The sequence below is a fragment of the Pinus tabuliformis genome, chromosome 8, assembly GCF_031772625.1.
Source record: "Pinus tabuliformis cultivar Carrire ecotype Pingquan chromosome 8, CPIR1, whole genome shotgun sequence".
NCBI classification, from domain to species: Eukaryota; Viridiplantae; Streptophyta; class Pinopsida; order Pinales; family Pinaceae; genus Pinus; species Pinus tabuliformis.
The window spans coordinates 1528232419-1528246665 of NC_142294.1; the positions used below are offsets into that span (position 1 = coordinate 1528232419).

The 14247-nt window shown below is 36.9% G+C and overlaps 1 protein-coding gene across 2 annotated transcripts in view; it reads left to right on the plus strand.

The window, feature by feature from the left end:
- Positions 1–4853: 4853 nt before the first annotated feature.
- Positions 4854–14247, plus strand: part of LOC149241745 (Cation efflux family protein) — a 291670-nt gene continuing 282276 nt past the window's right edge. Inside the window, exons 1-2 of one of the 2 annotated variants that reach the window (XR_016246595.1) lie at positions 4854–5720; positions 7005–7062. Coding sequence is in view for 1 of the 2 variants with exons in the window: in XM_089374049.1 (XP_089230175.1) it covers positions 5282–5720; positions 7005–7062 (497 nt within the window). In the remaining variant the exon portion in view is untranslated. The remainder of the gene's footprint in view (positions 5721–7004; positions 7063–14247) is intronic. The other variant, XM_089374049.1, reaches the window with a different exon arrangement.

Genomic DNA, 14247 nt, shown 5'->3' on the forward strand with positions numbered 1-14247 from the left:
AGACACCAACACACAGAGTCATCACAATAACCCGAATGAAATGAATAAACTTGGAAAGCAGGTCGTCAACACAAATGGGAGGTGACATAAACTCCACAATTGGCTTAAAATCCTCCATCATTTGACCCATACAATGCCCCTTCTTCACACCAGACCAACCACAAACCTAGAACCAAAGGACTACAACACAACTCTTAGACCTAAGCACCATACCATGGGATGATAACGCAACCCTCCACAAGGGACCACCCACACCAACCACCAAGACGCAACAAAAATAGAGTCAAGTACACAAATACCCTTGACACAACATAGATAGATCCTACTAATGAAACCCCAGACCCAAGGCCAAGCATACATAAGAAACTCAATTCTATAACTATAAACAAACCAGGGTTGAGGAAGACGCACCCAAGACAACGACAAAACAAAAAGTAAGCGGAAAACAACAAGCTCATCGAGACCTGAAGCCAGAGAAGAGGACTAGAACTTATGATCCCAATTCTCCGGACCACAAGGACGAGCTCACCACCCCGTCAACTAGCGAAAAGCCAGCATCCAGAACAAAACCTTCATGAACCTTAGGAGGGATGATCTCTATTTATTCCTTCCCCATAGGAAAATCCCTTGGAAAAAACATGCCAGGAGAGCCCCCACAAACAAGAAATTAAATGATATACTCCACGAGGCCGTGGAATAAACCTCGGCTCTCGCAATCTCTATCTCACAACACAACATCATTCAAAACCACCTCCAAAAATATAACAACATGCTCATGCATGTGAGGGAGATGTCGTGTACTCCACGTTAAATGGGAGTGTGAATGCCTAAAGGTGGTGGGCACACAAACGCAAGCCCCGTCATTTTCGCTTTGACACCCCCATTGGGGGAATATTTTATAAAGCTAAAAGGGAATAAATTATTATATTTCCAAGGTTTATATTGAAATATATATATATATATATATATATATATATATATATATATATATATATATATATAAATATAAAATAAAAAGAGGCTTTCAAAAGCTAATTTTATAAAAGGGATGTTATTAAAAAGGGGTTACTTTTAAAGTAAAAGGTAATTAAAAATAACTCCAAAGTTCAACTCAAAGTAAAAAGAAGAGAAATTTGAAAATGATGGCAAATAACACCCAAATCACAAAATCATACATCTCAATCAGTTTGCACATCCATATCATTCATACCAGCAACAAATGATTTATGTTCCAATGTTCAATAGAAGATTGATTCAGGATGGTTAGATCATTGTATAGTGCAACAATTTTGTACCACATTCAGAAATTCATATCGTCTTGTATCATCAAGGATGATAGTTCCAAGAATTGAGAAAGATGAGAAGATTTTCATCAATAAGCTTTAAGGACAAAGCTCTTCTAAAGGGGAAGACAATGTTATGAAGATAACCATGTATAAATAATAATAAATAATGATTGATAAGTGTAGTTAGTTATGAAAGGGCATGTCTTAAAAGTACACGACCGTTCATGAAGGGGCACCTACATAGGTATATAAATTGGGCCCTCATTTGTAACCAATCATATCACTTGTATATTCCACACACACACACACATGTCCTATTATGGACATTTTCATATTCCACATATTTTGAATATTCACGTGTGTGCAAACTTTGTTAATTACAATATGTCGAGAGATTTTCATCAAAATTGACATATTTCGTCATAATAATTTCATTCGAACAAGGTTGAAGAAGTTTATACATATAAAATTTGCAAATTATCCAAAAAAATGCACTTCTCACTTTTAGGCTGCAATGGTTTCTTTTCAGTTAGGAATGTGAACCCATGCTTACTACCAAACACACAGAAAGTGGTTTACATTTGGCTTAATTTTAGTCCATGCTTTTTTTGATGTTATATTTTTTAAATCCTTTATGGGAGTGTGATTTATTATGTAATTGACACAATTAATGTCTTTGGCCCAAAAATGAGGACTTAATCTCTTAAATTACATCATATAATTTGACATTTCTTGTAAGGCTTGATTCTTTGTTTTAGCAAAACCATTTTGTTGTGGTGTAAATGGAACAAGATGATGCATTGAATTCCCTTTGTAATGTCATAAATGGTAAATGTATTAGGCTCCATTATTTGCTCTTAACTTTGTAGTAAATGTCTAGATTTTTTTTATACAAGGGCCTTGCAGGCAAAAAACATGTTAAAGACTTCACTCTTAAGTTTTCAAAAATAAACCCAAGTGCATTTGGTGAAATAAAAAATGAAAGTTAAGGAGTTATTGCACTTAGAGAAAGGAGGAGAAGGAAGCAGATTGAACAAATCACTATGATCATGTTGCAAGTGGATCGAGATGTGCCAAGAGGCACATTTGTCAAAATTGTCCTAATGATGTTTATGGAGGACACAACTGACACGACCACCATCTCTATGAGAAACAAGAGGAAGGCTAATCACCATATTTTGATTATATAGTTGCTACAATGAATGCTAGTTTAGGTGACCAAACCACTCATGCCATATTTTACTCAAGTCATCACTATGATCAATAAAAACTGATGGAAAAGATGATGACCCAAACTTGTTAATTTTCTACAACCTAATTATATTATAACAAATTCTAGTTGTTAGGACATGTTGAGGATCTTTTAAATAGTTGATTACAACTTGGTGGGGTAAAAACACGACTATGTTATCTTCATTTAAATGAGTGATTTGATATATTGGTTTATGTTATCTTTCTCAACTGATTCAAATATGCATATAATGAAATATAACAAAAGGGTTTAACCTCTCTAGCTACCATTCTCTTGTGATATCATAACCCCCTATACTCTTCTCCTTGTCTATTTGTAGTCACTCATGTAATTTATTAATAATATTTGAAACCATTACATAGTTAGAATTCCTAATCTTTCATCATGTACAAACGTACATTATAAAACTAGGGATAAAAACCTAGGGTATTACAGTCTCTAATCGTGATTGTACATAATGCATGACAAAGAACATACACATACCTGAAAGAGTACTAACCAAATAATAAAATAGAAAAGCTAAAAGAATAACGTAGATACAAAATAAAATTAAAAGACACAATGAAACATTATATATCCATATATAATAAAAAAAAATGTTGCATCTTGGGTAAATGGAAACTTTTTTATGTTAAAAAAGAGTGTTCCTAGTCAAAAGCAATGCTTTGAACATGATGGAACAACTCAATTAGTTTAGAAAAACACATAAATAATAGAACCCATAAATTGTAGGCTTTAACCATGTTCAAAAATTACCTGCAAACAAATTCTTAAAATAGAAAAATAAACAATGGCGAGAACATAAAACAAATATACATAGAGATTTTCCCATGGATCCCAAAACTGGGACTACCAGATTGATTTTTCATTATATTCCTTTCAATGTTACAATACATATATATACATGCCTAAGCATTCATAAACCCCAATCCATTAACCCTGGCTTAGAACATAACCATAGTTCTCTTGACCAGATCTACAAAATACCATAGGCAAAAAACCATCATTCCCAAAATCATGTGCAAAACCCATGCACAAAACCATGGGTGGGTTCGCCCACCATCTTTGGGTCTGCCCCCCATCATTGGGTTTGCATATTTTTTTCCCCAGGCGCTGCCCTGGACCCCGCGCAGGGGGTGACCCCCTGATGTGGGGGGGGGGGGTTGCTGTGCCTGATGCAAGGTACAATGTGTGAAACTAGTCATGGAATGTTTGCAACACACACCCAACATTAATCTTTTGATGCATGTGACAATACATGTTTAGGATCTCAATAAACAACGAGAGTGGGTCTTCATACATGCTTTAATACAATGTTCGACAAAACAAGGTATTTCCATGTAGGATGAACACCTCAAGCAATTGCTCGTAGAACCATATCAAATATCAATACATCAATTTTTACATGGTTAAAACTCTCAAGGAGGGAAATGATCCACAACCTTAGTCACCATGACCACTTGAGGTAATATATCAATGTAAAAGAAAAATATTGTACGTAAGAGTTTCTTACAATCTAGCTTTTACAAATGATCCACCATACTTTTTTGTGTGTGTGGAAAATTCGAGTAGATCCACTTAAAGAGATCACATCCTGCTACCCAAATTAGCAGAGCCTGACCCCAAGGGCGTCAAGGAGAATTGACCCTGTGACCTCCCAATCAATAAAGTATTTAGCAATGAGAACTCAACCAATTAAACTAACCCTTAAAACTTACCCACCATACTCTTTACATAGAATTCATACATTAAGAATGTGTTAAAGCATGCATTAAAATTATTATTAATATATAAAAGAATATAAATAATATATTATCCTATATCTAAAACACATTACAACCATCATATGACATGGTAAGCTAGGGGTAGCCTATTAGCTTATTAAAATAGGGCTCATAGAAATGCATTACAAAGATGCTCACTATATTAAAAAAATCATTAGAAAGACACTTTTATCTTAAAAAATAATATTCAATGTAAACCAATAAATAAAAATAAAGATAATCAAATAAAATATATAATCTCAAAAAAATAAAGATAATGATTTAGAAAATAAATCCCAAACTCTTCTGCATGAAATTCAAAACATTTAACATTTTAAACTCACCAAACAACTAAAATACATATAATATCACTCTATTTGAACTAACTAATAATATGATATATTTAAAGATAATATTAAATATAAAATTATTGATGATGATTTTTATTATTGCATTTAAGACGATACTGTTTAAGGGACCAGTTAAAAACCAGATGCAAACGATTTTACTTTTAAGTTAAACTTTCCGCGCAGCTTTACACGAAATTGTAAATTGTACCGGTTGGACACGTAAAGTTTGCTATGAAACTTTGCTACGATTTCTTGTTCCAAGTAATATTCCATATAACCATTCATAGATTCCTTCTTCCCGCACCTTCGCCGTTATTGATTTTCCTCCTGAGCCCAGTTGCAGAGAGCTCATTCCATGCTGCTGGTTGTAATAAAGGTCACTAGATGGGGAACTAAAATATAGGGCTGCCAGTCTCCAGAAAAGCAAAGGCGCATAAGCCACCAAGATCACATCATTCAATTCAGCCGCGCCATCGCATTGGCCAATTCAATACTTCAAAGCCCTAAGTTCTTTCTGCAATTCAGGGGTGAACTATTTCACTTCAAACTGCTCTGCTATCCCTGGGTTTGCAGTAAAAATGCATAAGCGAAAGCAGAGATATGCTGTTTGACTTACTATAGTTCAATCATATGAGAGGGAGAGGTTCCTGCAGCGTCTTGATGCGAAGAGTTCATTCAGCAGGCCGTGTGTGGGGCACGGTGTTTCGCAGGCACTTCCCATTAAATGACTTCAACGAAGTTCCCTTGCCAAGACCAAATTTATTTCTCCGCAAATTGACCCCGCTTTCGTATTTTGGCGGGCACAAGGATTTGCAATGTAGGTGGTTATCGGTATCGGAGAGTCATCCAGATTTTCAAAATTGTTGGAAGGCTAGTCAAGTTAAGGTTTCTGAAAATGAATTCGAGGGCATATACAAAAATGAACGGTTCCATTTTGGAAATCGGACATTGTGTCTTACAAATTCTGTTCATACCATTAATGGTTGCAGAATGCCTGGACCTCGATCAATTGGTGCACTTGAAACCATGCTAATACCGATCGAGATTTCCGGTCTACCTCCTTATCGATGTAAGTTGACAGACCCGTATTTTCCGCAGTTTTCGTGTTTAGATGTTATGTTCGAGTTTGAAGGCGGCGCAAATGCGTGTATGAGGTAGACAGACATCTTGGAATAGTTTTTGTGGTTATAAAATTTCATATCAATTGTACCACACTGTACAGAGTCTTGATGATGAAACTGTTTATTCAAAATTTCCCTTCTCAATGCCAATGAAACTGGTCCAATTGTTGCAAGCAAAAATACAAAAACAAAAACAAAACTCCATACTTAAATTATTAAAAATGATTCAATAGGCATCTCCTGAAAGAGTGTACTATGCCATGAATATATCAAAATAGCCTTCTACCTAATTTTTTTTGTCAAAATGACCCCCTTTACCTACCCATTCAAGTAATAAACAAGAAATTAATCTTCCATGGGGTTTCAGCCATGCTTGAGTAAGTATGTTTTTTTTTTAATTTTTTATACTTTATATATCTTGAAGAAATTACTGGGCACTTCCATTCATTTGGAGAATGGTACAAAGGGTAAATCAGGTTGTGTGTAAATGTGAGGATTTGTTGACATTCTCAAGTTGATCATGATACTCAACAAACAACTTATGAACTTAAGAAGAACATCATGTCACAAGGTGGAATTTGAACCTGGGTGAGGAGGACAATAATTTCCTTGTGGCTACTGAGAATAAACCCACTTGACAGTAGATATGTCCTCCTACTAGGTATGCGTTCCTATTCCAATTATATGAAAATTAAAGCAGCAGTCTCATTTGATGCTTGCCACATTGTGCAAACTGAGTTCTCTCTCAGATGGACAAAATGTAGCCCTCATGCTGATGCTGGTGCATTCTGATGTTTAGAACTCAATTCTCAGTTGTCGACGGAGCTTGGCTTAGCATTGTTCACAAGCAACTGCAAATAGTAAACCATTAAAAGAGGAAATAAGAGAAAGATTGAGCTACCAACAGTGATTGTAGTCATATTCTTCCATCGCAAGAATTAGAGTTTATATTGTTTGTGCCAGGGTTTTCACCATATTAGACTGGTTAGAATTTGCATTCATTCCTCCTGCATTTCTTCGAATGCTGTGCTTCTCGGCAAAATAAATTATTCTAGGCTTGAATGTTTTGTCATTAGTATAGTTTTTTTTCTTTGGTTTCCTAGATATGCATCCATGGATGGAGTATGCTTATGGCACGTTAGCAAGTACCTCTATGTGTACATCTTACATAGAAGAGACCTTTGAATTTAAGTTATGCAGGAGACTGATTGATATTTTTTCTTTCTATGCAGTATATAGCTCAGATGGAGCTTATAAACAACCCAACAAGGAAGTCACTGAAGACCCAAGGTACCATTTTTAACTCTAGAATGGTTACGTGGGGTAGCTTTCTGCAATATGGGGAACTGCTACAAGAATTGATGCTTAATTATTGGCCAGGACCAAATTTAGAATAATCTGTTTCAAACATAACAAACTTCAACCAACTTATGTACAAGTTATATTATTAGAAAGGGATTTTATGAATGAAATAATATGTAAATCTCAACTAGCACAAGAATATATGGCATAGTGTGAAAAATGTTTTTGAGTCATTTCGAACATATCAGTGGATTTCTAAAGGAGCATCTACTGATTGAAAAAAGTGTATTGCCTAAGATGCAAAGGGCATGTCAACAGTCAAACCCTGAGATTCACAATGATATGTTGTTGCTCTCCATGTGAAAATCACTCTCGACAAATTTGGAATAAAACTCTACATGTTACTGTTTCATGAATCTGAAGTTTGCTACGCATTGAAATAAAACTCTACATGTTACTGTTTCATGAATCAAAAGTTTGCTACGCATTGGGCTTGTGTATTATTTTTGTTCTATCCCTTCTTCGATTGTCTATAACATGGAATAAAACTTCATCTACTACTTTAATAGCATGGAGCTCTCATCTCCCTCACACTGAGCAGCACACCATTGAAATGTTTTAATCATAAGGTATTTTTTACTTATATATATATATATATATATATATATATATTTTGTTTGTTTTCCTATATGGTTCGTTGACCCCAGAGATTAGTGACTGCTACACCCACTAAATATTTGTACTAGACAGATCCACCCTAAGGGATCACTTCTTGCTGGCTCAACCATGGAGCCTGACCCCAAGAGTGTTGAGAGAATTGAATATGTGACCTCTCAATAGCAAAGGTTCTTTAATGATGGGGACCTGACCAATTGAGCCAACGCTTGGGGCTATATATATATATATATATATATATATAATGTAGAAAGTCGATATATAAATATTTTACGAAAGATGGATATTGAAATATTTTTTTGGTTATTATTATTATTTTTTAATATCACATGTCAACTCCATGTTAAATACTATTTTGTTGTTATATATATATATATTTTTTTTTAAATGCAATGTGTCAACTCTATGTTAAGCTTTGGAGGAATTACATATCTCCCTCATAGTGGGATGTAAAAAGCACTTCTTGGTGGAATATAATTTTTTTACTTTTAACTACTCTTATATGTATGTGTGTTGCACATATTACGATAATATCTTTGAAACCAAACTCACTGATATTATAGCTAGAATTTATCGTGATAATTTGTCCAATTTTAAATTATTGCGATATGTATGTGTGTTGCACATATTACGATAATATCTTTGAAACCAAACTCACTGATATTATAGCTAGAATTTATCGTGATAATTTGTCCTATTTTAAATTATTGCGAGTTGATTTGAATTTATCGCCCTGCCACTGAAAAAGACAGAATAAAGTGCTGGTTTGGGTTTTGAGGTCATTTTCGAATTTTCTTGTGATGTGATTGAGCTCTAAGGGTAGCTTGAGTCTGGTGGTAGTTCTTCATCAAGCAAACAGGGGAAATTCCATAGTTTTTTGTGCCATCAACTAAACATTCTTGGAGCGGAGATGTACTCTACTATACAATATCCGTGTTCCTAGGTATGTAAAAAATTATGCCTTTTCTTTGTTTTTCCGAGATTTAGTATAGGGCATGGAATGTTCACTAGATGCACTTCTTTGTGCCCTCTTTGAATGCAAGATTTAACACTTATGTAGCTAGGGTATTTTAATTGGTGCATTTTTGAAGTTTTTTGTGTATTTGTATCTTAAGTTTCCCCTTTTTTCCTATCACATAAGTGAGTGGTTTACAAATTTAATTAGTGCCTTTGAGTCTATACTTTTCAAAATGCCAAAGCCATTGAACCCTCAAACCAAGTGATGACTCTTCAAACCAAGTAATGAGTCGATTGCAAGTTTCAAACCTGATTTTGATACATACAATGGTGAGCAAGAGGATACTTTATAGTGTCCTAAGGTAATTTTAACTCTTAGGGTTTCAAAATCAGAAGTTAATCTCTAGTAATTCCATCATACTCTTCAACTTTAGGTAAGGATAATATAAATCATACAATAATGCAAATGATAGTAGATTTTACCACACATCAATTTGTTCACATCTCTCTGATCTTTACGACAACTACTAGGATTGCTATACCAACAATAGTCATTTATGAAATGTAAACTATCCACTTCATTGTTTACAACAGTAATCAATACCTAAGCAATAGTTTTGATTCCATAGATCAAATTAACCAGCTTACAAAAGGATTTGATCTACTTAATAAATTGATTTTAGCCTATAGAGAGTCCTGCTTCCTAATGATATACCCTAACTGGGCTGATTGTCTCATTTTCCTTACAGTCTTGCATCTAAATAACTTGTTCACTGCCCAGATCAAAATGCTATCCATCGGCCCTTGGAAGTATACGTCATAGCTTCCAGACTTCTTTTGCTTTATTTACTATTGATGTCTGCCTGTAGTTTGCTATTTTGGATAGACAAAGGAGCCCTAACCCTTTCGGCCCTTGCAACAAGACCAGTTTTGGTCAACTTGGCCCTCCGGCCCTGCTCCCGCTGTCCAATCACATGATTACCTCACCGCTCCTTCACGCTTTGCTGTCTTATGCCATAGAACCACGACGTATTTTTCCAAGCTTATAGCCCTCGGATTTTCGTCCTTGATGACCTTTGTTGCTCCTGAACAAGGCTTGTTAACCACAAAGAAGGGTGCTTCCTTGCATACCAAACTAGAGCAGCGCTGCTTCAAATCCTTTTTCTTGCAATCCAAAACTAGGGTGGGATCACCTCCACAGAAACTAATAAAGAAGAAGGGGTCTTAAAACCCTCAAAGCCTTAGGCTCAAGAAAAACAGAGACAATTCAATCCAATTCGATGATTCAAAATGATTCCAACTCTCTTTTATTTATAGATTTCCTCATGGGGTTTCCTCCTCCTTAATCTAATGTGAAGGGTTCATGTGCAATCCCCAATTTAAGATTTTTGCCCCAGCGACCCCATCATTTACCCAATGTTGCCCCAAACATTGGATAATTGAATTTTCCCCTTCATCAATGACTATAGCCTACGGGGTTGGATAAGCTATTTCGCCCTCCCTTGGGCAATTAATCCATAGGGAACATTACATACTTGAAATGAAAAATAATCTCAAGATTCTTATGATAACCAAGAAATTATATTGTCCATGTACACAATATGAAATATTTGATCCATTAGAGTACTTGTAAATGTTCTATTGTAGCAGGGGAAAATAAAATCTTCAACATATTTTGTTACATAGATGATCATTCAACATAACAGCATGATAAAATAATTAATTTTGCAAGTGAAAACTATTTCACAATTTTAAATCTATTGTTAATATTTGATAAACAATGCGCCATGGACAATAACAAAATCATGACATTCAAGGGAAATTATGTTCATTCGACAATCCCACTTGTGAAATAGGAAAGTGTGGTGCTGATTTTCTAAGATATATACTTGTTGTAGATGCTATAAAATAACCTAGATTTCAATTTGTTTCATGAATCTATGTTAAAATTGGCAACTAGGGCCAAACTCCATGTGGGTCATCTTATTTATGGCAGCTGATATTTTTCTTGGATTCCTCTCATCGAGAGGTGTAGGATTGATCTAACGATTATCCGATTCCGACATGTATTCGTGGAGATATGAATTTATTTGTATTTCTTGACAATTTGTCAAGGTCGACCAGCTAGTAAAATAGTGTTTCACACTCCCAACTAAACCTCAATGTGGCATCTAAGTAGAAGAGACCTTGAGGCATTATGACACTTATCTCATCTCCACATCTCTTCTCTCTCCTAGCTTGTTTGGGTATGCGAAGGAGGAGCTTCTCTCTCTCACATGGGAAGGAGGACGCAGCTAGGAGCAGCAGCATTGACCTAGGTGCAGGGGGACGCAGGAAGGTACAACAACATTGATTTGGGTTGACCGAGGTGCTAGAGGGCAGCGTTGACCAACGTGAAGACACCCTTGACTGCGGATTTGTGTGGGGAGCCTCTATCTTGCTAGCTGCAGTTCAGATCAGCCTTTGTTGACCTCTGTTTGACCACAGTTTTGGGACAGCGTTTACAGGTTAGGGCTGACTGCAGGGACTGATATGTTGACTGTTGTTTTGACCACTGTTTTGGGCTGCTATCTATCCCTCTTGGAGGCCGAGTTCTCCTAGGTTGTCTTGAGGTCACTTGGGAGCTGTTTGACCAGCTTTGACCTTGCTGATTTGGATTACACTACTTCTGTTGTAAAATCACAGATTTGTGATATTGTACTATCTCTCTCTCTCTGCTGAATTATTGAAGAATATAGAAGAATTGATCAAAGGGTTTCCTCGCATTGGGGTTTGTCCCTGGCTGGTGCCACATCTTGTGTCTCTTGTCTTGGCTTGTCTTTTGTTGTTTTCATTTATGTTCTATCAACATTTTACTCCTCATGTTAATGTGATTGCTATACTAGAAATTGATATTGGGCTAATAAGAATATTTGAAATAAATTGCTCTTAAGCATAGAACATACCATAAATTAACATGGTATCAGAGCTGAGTTGAAGACAAAGCCTAAGCAAGAGCAATCACCGAAGACTGTTGGAAAAAGTCTTAAGACTTCATGGGTTCTTCATCACACTTCCCCGCCGAAGACAATCTCTGTGAGAAGTCTGATTATCACGGATGGAAGATGTCTCTCGATCTGACATTGGAAGAACATGAAGTGTTGGACTATGTGAGAGGCAGAATTACTGAGCCTCCATCAAATGCACCGGTTGCTACAAGGAACAAGTGGACTAAGGGTGAAGTCAAAGCAAATAAGATCATCCGGGACTCTTATCGACAAGCACCTGGTGGCCTATGTTTCCCAGCTAAACACCTCCAAGGAAATCTACGATAGACTGGTAAGCTTGTTTAAAGTTAGTGATGCAAATCAAGTTTTGTTCCTAAAAAATGAGCTGAAGGAAACCAAGAAGGGCAAAGATGAGAATTTGCAATCCTACTTCTTAAGGATCACCAAGATCAAGAATGATGTTCTATCTATTGGGGAAGTCATTCTTGACAGGGAATTTTCACAACTCTTGGAGGGCTCCGATCCGAATGGTATGTATTTAGAACCACTCTTCTCAACAATAATGTAATTCCAGGATTTGAGGAATTAATGGCGAGATGCATTCAAGAAGAGACAAGGATGGAAGAGTAGGAAATGCCTGCATTTAAAGGAAACCCCACTGCTTTCTCCTCTCATGCTAAAAGGAGAAATAATTCTGGGTCTAAATCTAAAGGAAAGGACAGATTGAAAGGTGGAAGGAAGGGAAGATGTTTCGTTTGCAATAAATTTGGCCACTATGCGAGGGAGTGTCCTAATAGAAAGGACACATCTCGTGATGATGATCAAATTCACTCTCGGGGCAATTCCAACCACAATCAAAGGAATGGTAGGTTCAATGGCAAAGGAAAGAGGAATGCTGGAAATCAAGGAAGTGGTCAACCCTCCAAGAAGGCAAGAAACTCCAAGTATGAATCTAATGTTGTTAACAATAAGCAAGATGAATATTATCTGATATCGGCCCTCTCTACTACTCCTTCGGACTCGTTGGGCGATTGGCTTATTGATAGTGGTGCCTCAAGGCACTTCACTGGTTACAAGGAAGCTCTCCCTATTCAGATAGAGAAGGAGACCAACCTGGAAACTATTTTTGGAGACAACTCCACCTATCCCGTGAAGGGTGTAGGGAATGTTACTCTTCAATTAAATCAGGGTAACACAATTCATTTGCAAGAAGTCCTATATGTACCTAATCTCAAGAAAAATCTGGTGTCCATTTCCGCAATGGAAGACAAAGGCTACAAGGTGGCCTTCATCGATGGCAAGGTATGTGTATGGAAAAAGAATTTTAAAGATGCTTTCACTTTTGGGTTTCGAGTTGACTCTCTATATCAAGTCTGAGGAAGTCTGTTGGGAGTCATGTCTTGCGACACAACTCTACAGTCTGAACTGTGGCCCCGGAGGTTTGCCCACCTTCATTATAAGGCTCTACCCGATGTGAGACAGATGGTGACAGGGATGCCCAAGTTTAAAGTAGAGCATGAAGGTATATGTCCGGGATGTGCTGAAGGAAAGCCCAAAATGGGACCATTCCCCTCAAGCCATAGCAAGACCTCCGACATTTTGCAGTTGGTTCACTCTGACATATCTGGTATGATGCCCGTTAACTCTTTGGGAGGATATCTATATTATCTCACTTTACAGATGATTATTCTCGCAAGACTTGGATATACTTCTTGAAAAAGAAGGATGAAGTGTTCCCCTGGTTCTGTCACTTCAAAGCCTTGATCGAGAATCAAATTGAGAAGAGGATCAAGATTTTAAGCACTGATAATGGGACCGAGTATGAATCCAATGAGTTCCATGACTTTTGCAAAGACGCTGGCATTAAGAGGGAGACCACAACACCATACACTCCTGAGCAGAATGGTGTGGCTGAAAGGAAGAGTTGTACGATTTTGGAAGTTGTTTGTTCTATGCTCCATGATCAAAGGCTTCCAAAGTTTCTATGGGCCGAAGTTGCAAACACCGCCGTATATGTTCAAAACCAATGCCCTCATCAAGCATTGGATTCCAAGACTCTTGAAGAAATGTTCACTAGTAAGTAACTTGATGTGTCTTATTTTAGAATTTTTGGAAGTCTCGTACATTTTCATGTGTTGAAAGAGAAAAGAAGCAAACTGGGTGCATCTGGTAAGAAGGGTATCTTAGTGGGCTACAACGAAACTTCTAAGGACTATATAATCTATGTGGCTGGTCAAAGGGAAGTCGAGAAAATTCATGATGTCGCCTTTGATGAAGATATGGCTCTTAGCAAGGTTGACAATCTTCCTATCCTTAGGAAAGATAAAGAAGCTGACACCAGGAAGCCGGATGAGAAGGAAGATGAGACGATGCCCGATGTGGAAGAACCTATGGATCCCATTGATCCCCCTCCGCAAGAGCCTTCCTCTTCTAGGAAGAGGCCCTCATGGCTTAGGGGGACTCTTGATGATGCCGAGAGACATATTGCACCCAGAGGGACTTTCCGTGAAAGTAAGAAGCTGACCAGGTATCAGGGATACTTGACTATTATGAG